Source organism: Panthera tigris, chromosome A3 (genome assembly GCF_018350195.1).
Source record: "Panthera tigris isolate Pti1 chromosome A3, P.tigris_Pti1_mat1.1, whole genome shotgun sequence".
NCBI classification, from domain to species: domain Eukaryota; kingdom Metazoa; phylum Chordata; class Mammalia; order Carnivora; family Felidae; genus Panthera; species Panthera tigris.
In genome coordinates, this window is record NC_056662.1 from 42,329,289 (window position 1) to 42,343,604 (window position 14,316).

Genomic DNA, 14,316 nt, shown 5'->3' on the forward strand with positions numbered 1-14,316 from the left:
TTGTGATACAAAAACCAATGCGTTTGATGAATTGGTGTTTTTGTAACTATACGCGTCCTTGGCTCTGCCAAGGTCCTGGAGAATCTCTGCCCTGCGGTCATGTCACTGGGGAGATACTCTTGTCCTTCATCAGCCGCCTGGATCCTCCAGGAAAAGGTCCCCTGTGCGGCTGTGCTCTATTGACGCAATTACACAGAAAGCCTATACAGAGATGAAACAATGGAGCCTTTCCCTTCTGAAGCGCCTCAAAGAACACTATGCTCTCCAAAGCAAGCCTTTGAAGCCAAATTAATGGTGACACAGGGAGCCGGCATGCTTAGAATTGGTGCTGTCTTCTCACAGTCTCATTAAATATCCACAGAAAAACAATGCCTCGTGTTTTCTGATGTGTGAGAGGTTTTGAAGTGGATGTAAAAGCTTTCTCCGGTGGCCGAGGGCTTTCACAAGAAGAAAGGAGCTCTGCAGGAGAAAGTACGCGTGTGAACTTGGATGTTGGGAGCTTATGACTGTTTCTTCCTTCCTAATGCTTTGGAAACCAAAAGTGGCTAAGCCAGCTCACCCGGGAGAAAAATGCACCTACGTTTGGGGGAAGTCTGCCTAGGATATATTGTAATCACACAGCATCTGGGGGACTCGAGGGGCACCCTAAAAGTGGCACTGCGGTAGCCACAGACAGGCACATTGCTCCTACAAAAATTCCAACAGCCCGTGCTGCCCATGTCAGAATTCTTTCTTTACCGGAAGAAAGGGGGAAGATGAGCCCTGACTCTGATCCATCTTTCCTGGCTTGAGAAGCCAAACCCTTTAGGAAAGAAAGTCTTGGGCCACCTGGGTGGCTCAGTTGGTTGAGCATCCAACTTCAGCTCAGGTCACGATCTCGCGGTTCATGAGTTCAAGCCCCGCATCGGGCTCCATGCTGACAGCCCAGAGCCTGCTTCGGATTCTGTGTCTCCCTCTCTGTCTGCCCCTCTCTCGCTCACGCTCTGTCTCTCTCTCTGTCTCTCAAAAATAAACATTAAAAAAAAAATTTAGAAAGAAAGTCTCAGCAGAGTTTACTGTTTGATATTATTTCTTCTGCTTTAGTAGCCTTTGGGAATCCCCCCAGAACTGAACTCTCTGCCCCACCCCCCCCATTTAAACTCCTATCTTCTCCGCTTTTTTGGTCATCTACTGCTACAGAACAAACCACCCCAAAATTGAGTGGCTTAACACAACCACCCCGCTGTTCTCTCTCACAGTTCTGTGGGTTGACCTGGCTCAGCTGGAAAGTTCTGTTATTGGTCTCCCTGGGGTCTTTTACGCAGCTGGGGTCAGAATGCAACTGGGGCCAGTGTCAACTGGAGGCCTGACCGGGATGCTCAAATGGCTCGGCCTCCCTTCCGCTCCATGTAGTGCCAGGACCTCTCCTCTCAACACGGTCTCCCCAGCAAGGTGGTTGGATTTCTTACAGATGTCTTAGGGACCCAATGTTCATTCTAAGAAATGAGAAGTGGAAGCTCCCAGGCCACCTGTAGGCTGGACATGGAATGAGCAAGCATTACTCTGCCACTTCTGTTGGATGAGTGGTCTCAGGGCTAGATCCCAGAGGAGGGGGAATAGGTTCCACACCCTGGCTGTGGAAAGAGACGAAGGATTTGTGACCGTCTTTAATTCAGTGCATGCTTATTCAGTATGGCAACTGAAGAAGAGAAAGACTACCAAGCTGTTCTCCAAATCCGCTTTGGAATAGTAAGACAAACACATTTGAGACATGAGTGGCCTCCTACGCAACAAGGACGATGCTTGGCAGCCGTCACTGTGTCATTGGGCACCTCTGCCCTAACACCTAGAATGGGAAGCACTATGGTGAGGCTGGGAGCATCAGTGGATGGTATGGTATCATTTCCCAGATATTTGCTTAACAAGATATCATTCCCAACCAAGGTAAAGACAGACACAGATACTGACCTTCATACCTAAGAGCAAAATAAACATCATATTTTATAATCATTGGCTCTTTATTTTGGCCTCCATGGGAAATAATTTGATTATCTGCATGTGGAAGAGTCAATCTATAGACAGCCCAGTTTTAAAAGCCATTTACACTCTCTGGTTGCACAACTCCGAACTAGGCCAACATCCTCTCTGCCAAATCCAATGACTCAATACATGCTCAATAAATATCCGCTTTCGGGCGCCTGGGTGGCTCAGTCAGTTAAGCATCGACTCTTGATTTCAGCTCAGGTCGTGATCTCACGGGCATGGGATCCAGCCCCACGTCAGGCTCAGCACTGATAGCACAGAGCCTGCTTGGGATTCTTCCTCTCCCTCTGTCTCTGCCCCTCCCCTGTTTGTGTTCTCTCACTCTCTCTCAAAATAAATGTTTAAAACACGTATCTCCTACTTTCATTTCGATGCAACTTAATGTCATTTCCATACACTACACATCAATAGGAGAGTACCTCCACGGTTAGCTGCGGCTCAAAGGGGCAGAAAGCATTTCTTAAAGGTTTGCTCTGATGTTCCGGGCATGTATGTAGATGTCAGCGAGGGCCCCACTTAATGATAACAACTCAGCCCCTTTGTTGCAAATAGAGTTGTTTCACATTGGAAACTTGAGCTGGAAAACAGGATGTGGCCATAACAAGACACAGAGATGGATAGGAGCCACCAGCCATCACCGGCACAGTTCAGGACAGGTGCAGGCTTTCGGGGTCAAAGATGGTCAGCGAAGGCAGGAGTCAAGGCCGTTAGTCAACATCAGATGGAGCCAAGGAAGTAAGACTGAAGGCCAGGGAGGCAGGGTCAGAGAGAACTTCAAGCTGAAATAACAATGGAAACTAACATTTCTTGAGTGCTCACTGTGTACTAGGCACTGCCTGACAATTTAGAAACACAGTCACAATTATCCTGTAAGATTCGTACTATTACCCACATTTTGCAGATGAAGAAACTAAGGTTTAGGGAGACAAAAAATTACCCAAACTAATCTGAACCACCATCTTCAGTGCTTGAAGCCCACCCCTTGGCTCTGCCCCCTGGTGGGTCTTTGTGAGTGGGATCTCCTCCTTTTAAGTGGAGGTCCAAGCTTAAGGACCAGGCAGTCAGCCACACTTTCCCAAGAGAGTTAGAAGTCTGCATCACATAGGAAAGCAGTGCTTTCTCCCCTAACTTGGGTTTCATGGTTCTCAGAAGGGCCATTGGGGTATCTGTTCCAGTCATTATTCCTGTGTAACGAATGACACCTACCTTTAGCAGCTTAGATTAACTCTTTATTTTGCTCATGATTTTGTGGCACAGGAACTCAGGGAGAGCCAGTCTGGGCACTTCTCATTCGAGGTTTATCAGACAGTTGTGGGCAGATGTTGGCTGGGCTGCAGTCATCCAAAGGCTCAGCTAGGGTGGACGTCCATGGCTCATTCCCATAGCTGGCCATTGACATTGGCTCCTGTAGCTCAGCTGAGCCTTTCATACCACGGGCCGACATATGGGCTTCTTCCGTGGCAGCTGGCTTCCCCCAAGTGGACCAGTGTCTAAAGGGAACTGGTGGAAGATGTCTGGCCTTTTCTGACCTCGCCTTGAAAGTCATGCAACATCTTATTGGTAGAAGCAGTTGTAGCCCACTCAGATGAAAGAGGAGAAAACACACCTACCTCCAAAGGAGGTGTGTGGTATTGTTATACATCTCAGCCAAACTACTAACTAGGAATTGTAACTAGGAATATGTACATGGAGCTCCTTGGTAATTCCCCAAGGTCTCCAGAACCATCAGAGCTTCCTGAGAATTTGGACTATTATGGATTAGACTTTCTCAAAACGCTGACACTGAGGACAGGATACTAATGTAAAATATAACCAAGTAATTGTCATTTGCATACCACAGCGCGTTGTGATTGGCTGGCAATGAGCTGGTCCCCCCTGTAGACTGGGAGCCATACATAGTTGAACAGTTCAGATTCTGTGTCTTACACAGTCTATGATTTTCCAGGACCTACATAGTGCCTGGCATTCACTGCTGGAAATAAACCAATGAGTGAAGAATAAAAATGAATACATTAATAATACAAGAAATAAAACATAAATAAGAGTTGACTGAGAAAATGTATTCAGTACATTCCACCTGAAAAGATAATCAAATATACAAAAATATTAAAATACTCTTTAATTACCAGACCATTATTTTCATACTTCATTTAGTTCGTTGTTTCTTTTTTGAATCATGTCTGTCATCCCTCATGGTTCTATCAATAATCTCTTCTTTCTTAGACCAAAGACTGTATCTATTCTAACTTAACACTTAGTCTTCCCCTCAACCTAATTCAAGATCCTTCATTTTAATTAGGCAAATTTTATCTTATTTTAATTTTAATTTCCTTCAGCTCTCTTATCTCTCTGCCTTGATATTTTCCTTTCACAGAGAATAGACTACTATTTCTCAGAAAATTTCTGATCCAGACGACTTGCACTATCAGAACATGGAATCGTGTTTTAAAAACTGACTCCCTGGGTGGCTCAGTCAGTTAAGTGTCCAACTCTTGGCTTCGGCTCAGGTCACGATCTCACGGTTTGTGGATTCGAGCCCTGCATCGGGCTTCGAACTGTTTGGAGCCTGATTGGGATTCTCTCTCCCTCCCTCTCTACCCCTACCCTGCTGGCTCTCTCTGTCTGTCTGTCTCTCTCGAGAATAAATAAACACTAAAAAAAATTTTTTAATGTTTATTTATTCTCGAGAGAGAGGCAGAGTATGAGCGGGGCGGGGGGGGTGGGGCAGAGAGCGAGGGAGACACAGAAGCAGGGTCCAGACTCTGAGTTGTCAGCACAGAGCCAGACGCGGGGCTCAAACTCACAAACCATGAGATCATGACCTGAGCCGAAGTCGGACGCCTAACCGACTGAGCCACCCAGGGGCCCCTTAAAAAAAATTTTTTTTAATAAAAATAAAAACTGACTCCCTGCATGGAATAGGAGCTCGCTCCATCCATTCTGCACCTCGACCTCGTATTGGAGTTCTTCCAAGAACGGTGCACTCCCTCGGGGGAAATACCCAGTTGTCTAAAGTCAGCTTGATTTGTTGGGGAGGTGTATCATCTGGGATTGTGCGTACTGGATGCTTCTGCCTCAGAGTGTCTGGGAGGGAGGCTTGTAGCTGGCCTTCCCGAGGTGTAGGTGTGGCTACACATACACCAGGATCTTCTTACACAGTATGAGCATGAATAGAAGGACAGTTATGCCGGGGTCCCAGACTGGCGTAATCAGCAGAGCATGCAACTCTTGATCTCAGGGTCTGGAGTTCCAGCCCCACGTGAGGTGTAGAGATCACTAACGAAATAAGCTTAAGAAGTATAATTATGCCAAAAAAATCGACTCCCTGCTAGAAAAGAAATATATTCTCTGTGTGCATGTCTATGTTTAACTTATCTATATGTTACAAAATATTTTGCCTGACATTGAGTTCACAAACCATAACCAACTGCAACAAATATGTACAACAATTTGATTTCAACACAATATTCTAAGACCAAGGAGATTTTTAAAACTATTTCTGCTCTTCTGAATTATCCACAGGACTCTAATGATGTGGTAGGTGATGCTATTAAGGGTGATGACCGTAAATATAACTTATCGGGTGTTTACTACATGCTAAACACTTTCAACGAATCGGCCCTCATCTTGAACGCTGCTTTGCAAGGTACATAATATTCCTGTTTCAAAGATGAGGAAACGGAAGCTCCAGGAGATGATGCCGCCTGGCTGAAGCCTCACAATTATTATAGTGTCTGAGCCTAGAAGATAACTGGATCTGCTGGTCTCCATAGCTTGTGCTCATCCCCAACCCATCCCACAGCTGAAAGGGACAATTTCTGAATAAGGGTCCAGGACAGAGCTTGCAACCTTTAAAATATGAGTCTCTGGATCTTCTTTAAAAAAAAAAAAAAAAAAGTTTATTTATTTATTTTGAGAGAGAGAGAGATTGCACGCAAGTCAGGGAGGGGCAGAGAGAAAGGGAGAGACAGAATCCCAGGGAGGCTCTGCACGGACAGTGCAGAACCCGATGTGGGACTCAAACTCCCCAACCGTGAGGTGATGACCTGAGGTGAAGTAGGACGCTTACCCAACTGGGACACCCAGGCGCCCCTAGTCTTTGAATCTTCTAACCCCTGTCCTTGCACAATCGTTGGGGGGGGGGGGAGGAGGAGGAGGATGGTGGGTTGGTGGGTGGTAAGTGATAGGCTATACTCTCTTAGACTATAGGAGGCAGCCATTTTGAACCCTTCACATGTCAAAATATCAGCAGCAAAATGTAACATATGTTCTGTAGAATGGTGACTCCCAGTCCAGAAATTTCTTGCGCAACCAGAAGAAAACAAAGGAAGATTTCTTTTTTTGAGATAAACATCCTGATACTGGTTCTTTTTTACGTGGGGCAAAGCTGTAACAGCAGCCAGGCCTCAGTGTGCTCACAGGGAAGATGCTACCTATCGGAGGCACTGAGTGATACCTCTAGCTTTTAAATATGGCAAACCCAACAGAGCTACTGAATGTCAATGGAGCTAATGCCACTGATCACACCCCCAGTGTGGTGGTGGAGAAGAAAACAAGCTCAGAGAGGCCAAGCACTTGGCCTGAAGTCACCAGGCCAGCTGGCGGCACTGCTGAGATCCAAACTCGGGTCTTTGACTCCAAAACCTACACTCGTGACCATTATGTCAGGTGGTGCAGGAACCTGGCCGGTTTTGCAAAGGGCTGGATGTTCAGGTGTAACTGCTGCAAAGGTTCTACGGCTCTGCAGACCTGGACGAGAGTTCCAGTGTGGCCTTGAATTTCCACGTGCTTGCAGAGGTTCACCTGTGATGGAATGCGCCGGTGCTGGTAATTCTACCCTTATAACCAATCTTGGGCAACAAGACAGGCCACGTCCAGGAGAAAGCACGGGGCTGGTGCAGGGAGGCTGAAGTCTCGGGCTTCCTGGAAAGCCACGTTCCTCAGAGACAAGCATCAGCTCCCACCCAGGACACTTCATCCGAAGACATTTTCTCTCTGCCTAATCGCCTTTTCCCACGCAGCCTGTGTTCCTCTTATTATCTCCGTGCCAGAGGACGCTCCCCTAATCCATGGCTGTCTGTACCCTGTTAAATAATAATCGTTTTTCCTCCCCAGGGCCACTTTCATTTCAAAAGAAATGTCTGCTTGTGCTTTGGAAATGTCAGGATTTTCACAAATCTTAGATCGCTGCTCTGATGAACCATCCATCTTGCAGCCACTAAGCCCCTTAGTACTGACATTTATGTCAGAAGTCTTATCCCAGGGCCCCAGCTTTAACTGGCTTCACCCCTCTGACGCATCTGGTGGGTACGCCCCACCCTCACTCGGGAACAGAAACGCAAGCCTGGGACTAAGGCACAGGGGCTCACCCCGTCCAACTGTCCTGGCACCAGCCCCACCAGGAGGGCACTTTCTTGAGCAACTTTCCGGAGGACACAGTGGCAGGTATTAACCTTTCATCTTGTGGTGCTCTTTTCACAGGGATTGACTACCTGCACCCGGACCTGGCCTCGAACTATGTAAGTACCAGCCGATCTGCACGGGCGGGGGGCACACACACAGAAACACATGCACGCATGCGCACACCTGCACGCTAGCCCGGCCCCTCTTGGAGCCTCAGCTCAGGCCCGAAGCAAAGGGACAAAGCGTGGAGCCTGGCAGCAGGTAACGGTAGTGGCTTTGTGAGAAGACGATGAGGAAACTTGGGGTCTGAAAGAACAGAGCCAAGAGACAAGGGAGAGACGAAGAAGAGAGAGCCTCGGCAAGGTTTCCCATCAACTCTCGATGAGGATATTGAATTGAAGGGTGGAAATGAGCCGTTTGGGTTCTCGCTGGATAAAACCAATCGCAAAAAGCCAAAAAGAGGGGCACCTCACATCGCAACCGTAGCTTTATGAAAGCAAGGACATCATCTTTTTTTATTGTTTTTGTGCTTAGGAGCACCCCACCCCGGCTTTCCCCTGCAACGCTGAGCGCACCATTTGGTATCTCTTGACGAGTAAGACATATTAACAGAAAATCGTAATAAACACTGTTGAGCTAGACCCACGTGCTCTAACTTCTTACATAGCAAATCAAACACTGCTTTCCTGATGAAACCTGCAAACGCTTTCAACATGAAGAGATTGCTTTATGTTAACCCCAGGGAGCATCCTAGTCAAGCACTGCTGTGTCTGCTTGAAATTATCCAAACTATTACTAAGCTGTACTTTTCCTATAACCTCCAGATCTAAGGGGTTTTTTTCAATGTTACTTTAGTTAGCTTAAGAGACTCACAGTTGGAAGAATGTAGACTTAGGTAAAGATTGTTAACAAGCAGAAGCGTTGGGAGATCAACGTTCTGGGTTATTCATCCTAGAAGGTATGTGTGTCCACACTGCAAAGAGAGAACAAAGTTTATCATCTGTTTAGTGCATTAAGCATCAGGAGAGGAAGCACCGATGTGCTGAGCTTCTATTTGCTTCATGGGTCTTACAAATCTAGAGGAGTATACTTTGGGCTATCTTTTGGAATAATAATTTTTTTAAAGGGTTGGGGGCACCTGGGTGGCTCAGTCAGTTAAACGTCCACCTCTTGATTTCGGCTTAGGTCATGATCTCACAGTTTGTGAGTTTGAGCCCCACATTGGGCTGTGTGCTAACAGCACAGAGCCTGCTTGGGATTCTCTGTCCCTCTCTCCCTGCCCCTCCCTTGCTTGCTCTCTCTCTCTCTCTCTCTCTCTCTCTCAAAATAAATAATGTTTTTAAATTTTTTTTAAAAGAAAAGAATTTAAAGAAAAGTTAAATGAACCATTGGTACAGTCCAGCCAATATGCCCCCAGAAAGAAAGGACAGAAATTAAATCGAAGTTTTATTCCCAAAGAGGAGAATCAACCTCTGCTGAGAAGACACTAAGAAACGGCCTGGGAGCTGCAGATTCTGTCTCAGCACCCATCTGCTGTGTCTGAGGAAACAGTTCCCGCCTCCTCTCTGTGACCTTCCCCCACTGCAAGTACCATGGAGCTGACTCCTTGGCTGTTCCTCTGCCTCCTTAAATTTTTTAAATTAAAAAAAAAATTTTTTTTAATGTTCATTTATTTTTGAGAGAGAAAGAGAACATGTGCACATAAGCAGGGGAGGGGCAGAGAGAGAGACACACACACACACACACACACACACACAGAATCCAAAGCAGGCTCCAGGCTCCAAGCTCTTAGCACAGAGCCCGACGCGGGGCTCGAACTCATGAACCGTGAGATCATGACCTGAGCTGAAGTCAGACGCTCAACCAACTAAGCCACCCAGGCACCCCTCCTCTGCCTCCATGCACGGCCTCATCTGCCTCCTCCAATGACCTCCCTTCCTCTGCCTCCCCAATAACTGCAGGGCCCTAAAGAGTTCTCAGAAGGAGAGAGTGGGAAAGGCGTGTGTTGCGTGTTCTCCAAGGCTCTTACACCCAGAGGCCTTTCCTTAGGAAGAGATGGCAGGGATGATAGTGTGCAGGGGCGGCCGGTTCCTCCTCAGAGGGCCACTCTCTGCACACAGAGGCATTTATATTCTTTTCACAGGCTGCTAAGTTTCCCCCCATCTCCAGGACCCAGCACCCTGCAGAGCTGCCAAATAGGGTTTTATTCATTTCCACAAACCAATGTTACTGCATCTTACAGCTCGTAGGACCTCAGGGTGGAGTGGCTGTCAGACGGGCTGGCGGCTGTCAGTGCCTGGCCTCCCTCCAGCCAGTCCAGGACCTCTGCAGGTCACTTCTGTGTCCGATGAATGGACACTGCGCAAGGGAATCACTACACTATGGAAACATCCTGAGGTTACTCACATGGAGAGTGACCTAGGCTCCCCTCCCTTCTCCCCCACCCCCCACCCCGCCCTTGTGCTTCTGGGACAGGCTGCCCCCAATGCCAGTTGCCAGAGTCCAAAGAGAGAGTAATTCACATGGGAAAACAACCCCCGGGGGCTCTGATGAATGGCAGGTACAATGCTAATCAACAGCGGGGTTCATCTGCCAGAAACCCGTATCTGAAATTGGAAAATGAAACATCCATGGAGGGAGGTGCCAAGCTCCCCTCTATTCTGCAATATCAGAATATATACCTGAACAACTCCATGGCTTCTATGAGCATTGTGTTCTTTTTTATTTTGTTTTCTTTCTTTCAAAAAAAAAAAATTCCGATTAAAAAATACATACATGGTCTCTGTAGAAAACTTGGACAAATCACGATACAGACTCAAAAGCAGCCATGGCACCATTCTTAATATTTTAGCATGTCTTGGGCTTTCACTTCTCTGTGTGTATTTTTTAATGAAATCGGGCTCTGTTGCATGTACAGCACCCCCCTTCCACTTGACAAGTTGTAAATAGTTTTATAGTAGTAAATAGTCTTCAAAACATGATTATGAGGGCTACATAGTATTGTCTTATGCTGTGATTTATTTAAACATCCTAGTCCTTGGGGTCCCTGGGTGGCTCAGTCCATTAAGCATCCAACGCTTGATTTCAGCTCAGGTCGTGATCTCATGGCTCGTGAGATTGAGCCCTGCATCGGGCTTTGTGCGAACAACACAGAGCCTGCTTGGGATTCTTTCTCCCCTCCTCTTTCTGCCCCTTCCCTACTCTCTCTCTCTTTCTGTCTCCTCTCTCTCTCTCTCTCTCTCTCTCTCTCTCTCTCCTCTCTCTCTCTCTCTTTCTCTCTCTCAAAATAAATAAACTAAAAAAAAAAATAGTTTAAACATCCCAATCCTCAATTATTGGACGAGTTTGCTTCCTATGGCCGTCTCAGAGAGGGAGAATGACAGATAGTGACCAGGATGCTTGAGGGACTCCCAACCATGACATACTCAGGACAGCTGAAAAAACTGGGGGGAAAACGGTAAGAACCACATTAGATACATGTTTACATATTTCAAATTCTCCATGAGGAATGAGACATTCAACTTATTCAGTACTTTCTCCCAAGAAAATCCCCGCCCACAAGTGCAGGACAAAGAGTATAGTTCAGTCAGAGGAAGAACTGTCCAGTCGCTGAGGTTACTAATCAAAGGAGTTAGGTCTCCTGGGAAATAATGAGTTCTCCATATCTGAAAATGGTCAAGGGGAGGGTTGATGGCCATTTGGTGGGGATGTTGTCGAGGAGATGACACTATCTCCTGTAAACTTAAACTAGACATCACCTAAGAATAGAAGAGAACACATGAGTTCTGTCCAAAACTGCACGTTTTGACAGCTTCCATCCAGAGGAAGGTCCGAGTCTTCAACATTTGTCAAACACTTGGAATCTTACCAAAAAATCATATATAATTATGCCTGGCTGTGAAGTGTTTCCACGTCATTGGTACAGGTGAAAAAACAGCATCCAGAGATCTCCTTCTAAATTTCTCAGTGGAGAACTTGAACTTGAACTGGCTTGCTCCAGTCAGCATCTCTCTCGCCCCATGTAGAGTTGGGAGTGACAACTTTGAAGCTACTAACCAACCAAATTTATCTTCTTTATTTTTAATTAAAAATTTTACACTATAATTAAGAGAATGAGAATGGCAAGTGGAGGAGAGCTGCCCGGGAGAGCAATGAAATCGGTGGACGGTGATAAACTCAAAAATTGTTTGAGTAAAGGATTAACAGGCAGCGTCACACTTTGTTAGGTGACTTAATGGCTCGGATGTGATGAGTTTGCCCAGCGCTTCTAGTGAAATGTGCTTTGGGAAGGTCCGTGTTTGGGTTTCTCCAGAAGCAGACCCTGAGACAAGAGTCAGAGTGCAAGTAGTTTATTTGGGAGGTGATTCTAGGAAGCAAGGAGAGAGGGGGGAATGAGATATGGAAGGGAAGGCAGGCCATAGATGGTGTGTTATCAAAGTCACCATGGGGAGAGGCTCCAACTCAAGCTCACTGGGGAATCCAGGAGATGGAGTAGAATATGCGGGCCAGGGCTGGGTTTTTGTACATCAACTCCCATCAGTCATTGGTTGAAGGCTGGTCCTAGGGATGTGGATGTGAACATTCCAGCACCTCCTACCTTCCAGGGTCTCAGAGAAAGCCCTTGACAAAGAGACGTGGTGCAGGCAGCTGGACAGAGCTCAGCAGGGACATGGGTGAGAGGCCAAAGGTCATATGGGCCTGGTTCTGGCAACATTCACATGGGTTAATGACCCTTAAATGTATTAAGGGTTTACAATAAACAGAAATGTATTGTGTGGAGAAAATTCCCTCTTGCTACTGATTATTTGCAATGAGAAGGGAAAGCTCTATCAGAGGCTCTTAGACGGCTATGACAAAAATTGCTTGATAACCAAATCAGGCAAAATGTTTCCCAAAGCAGAATTATTTTCAAATCTTCTTTATTCTGTATATTAAAGAGACAAATTTGAGGATGCTGGTACTCCAGCGTTCTCTCTATTTAAACTGAGAATTGAAATCGTTTGAAAACTGAAAATCAGTATATAAATGTAAGTCATTAGTGCTAATTTAATTCAACAAATCTACAGTGAATCTGTTGATTGTTAGGGGCAAAGGATAATAAGAGACACTTCTTTTATTATTACTCTATGGTTCTGTGATTGAATTTAATCCGAGGGATCCAGTCCCCCTGGTCAATGCTCACTATTCCAAATGATTAAAATCCTCCTTTCTCCATCCCGACAGTAATAACATGGAATGGGTATTGGCCAAGAAACAATTTTAGACCGAGTCAAAATCAGAGTTCCTGTTCTCTCTGTGCAAACAGTCTGGATGTATGCTCGAACTCAGTTGAATCCCTGTGTGTTGAGCCTGCTATATGCAAGCCCCCAGGGGAAGAGGGAAACCAGACAGGGTTGTTCTCCAGAGGAGTCCGAGTCAGTGAGGACACAGGTGTGGGATGCATCTAACAGGTGAGGGGCAGGCAGGCAGGCAGGGCTGTTCATCACTTTACGCTGCAGCCCCCAGGTGGTGACCACCATAGATCTGTGCTCACAGTACTGGTCCAAGCCTAGGGGTCCTTCCAGATGTACAGAAAACAGGGAGACTCCTTCAAGAACATGTGAAGGGTGACAGAGGTGGCAGCTTTCAGAGGAGGGGCGGGGGGTACAGAACTGAGCATCTCCTGCTTTGCTCCAAGGCCTGCTCTGCTGAGGTACAGGGGCGAAGAAATGGCTAGTGGTTCTGTATAATCCAAGAAGAGTCTTCTCGCTGTGGTTTGGTGTTTTCTCAGAGGCATACCTGAGACAGAGATTTAAAGGCAAGTCGTTTATTTGGGAAAAGATCCCAGGAAGCACTAGCCGGGGAGAAGGGAAGTGATATCAGAAAGGAGAGGGGCCAAGAAAGGGTTTGTTAGGCAGCCAATTACCACTGAGGGCTAATGGGAGCTTGATCTGACTGTAGCACTCTGGGAAGCAGTGTAGACAGAGCCTTCTCAGAGTTATCACCCAACTCTTGTCAATCAGTGGTTGAAGGCTGTTCCCCAGAAGCAGGTATAGGGTGGGGAGATCGGGGGCTAACTCCCTGGCTCTCCTGGCCTCCCCACCATACACGCAGAATAGAGTCAGTGGATAGGGAGTCTTCAGACACAGAGTGGCAGGTGCCGGAAGCTGAAAATCAGCCAGCAAGGGTGGGATTATAGTATGACAACAGTGGGAAACTGAGTCAAACCTGAGTGTGACAACTGGCTCCCTAATTCATAGCTTTGCAGCCTTAGACTAACCCTGTAAACCCCCTTGAGCTTTAATTTCTTCATTTGTGAAATGGGAAAAACGAACATCAGGTTTGTTGCGTGGTATCATTGAGATAATGTGGGGGGGTGGGGGCAGATACACAAATGTTTATCTCCTTCGCAAAAGAGTTGAGATTACAACTTCACACGACGGCAGCTTGTCCTGCTGGAGGAGAAGCAGGGGAATGCCTTAAAAAACCAGTGCCATCGTTCGGTGCACTCCACAGTCAGCTCAGAGTTCTCAAAAGAGAAAAAGGGCGCCTCGTCCAGACTTAAGGGTAAGGTCATGAGCTTGTAAAGCTGAAGCCAAAAGAGTGGAAGTTACCAAAGAGACTCTATGAGATTTCTCTGAAAGGTAAAGTGTGTTTTATTTGAAAAAATAAGAGATTTATTTGAAAAAGAACACCCAGGCAAACAGGTGACACAGGGAGAAAGAAAACCCTTGGCTCATGGCCAGGGATATAATGAAGGATGGTCCTGGGAAGGAGAATTTCGGATCCACACGCCGCTTCTCTGTCACAGATCTTTGAACTAAAAGGATATTCATGGATATTCAGAGGGGAGGGCTAATTTCCAAGGCGAGTGTAGGGATGGTAAGACAGCAATTTTTCCAAATGGGGATT

At 46.5% G+C, this 14,316-nt stretch overlaps 1 protein-coding gene across 2 annotated transcripts in view; it reads left to right on the forward strand.

Annotated features, from left to right (window-relative positions):
- PCSK2 (proprotein convertase subtilisin/kexin type 2) overlaps window positions 1-14,316 on the forward strand; it is a 270,236-nt gene that overhangs the window by 146,385 nt on the left and 109,535 nt on the right. For both annotated transcript variants that reach the window (XM_042980934.1, XM_042980935.1), the window contains one exon: window positions 7,504-7,541. In XM_042980934.1, the coding sequence (XP_042836868.1) occupies window positions 7,504-7,541 (38 nt within the window). The remainder of the gene's footprint in view (window positions 1-7,503; window positions 7,542-14,316) is intronic.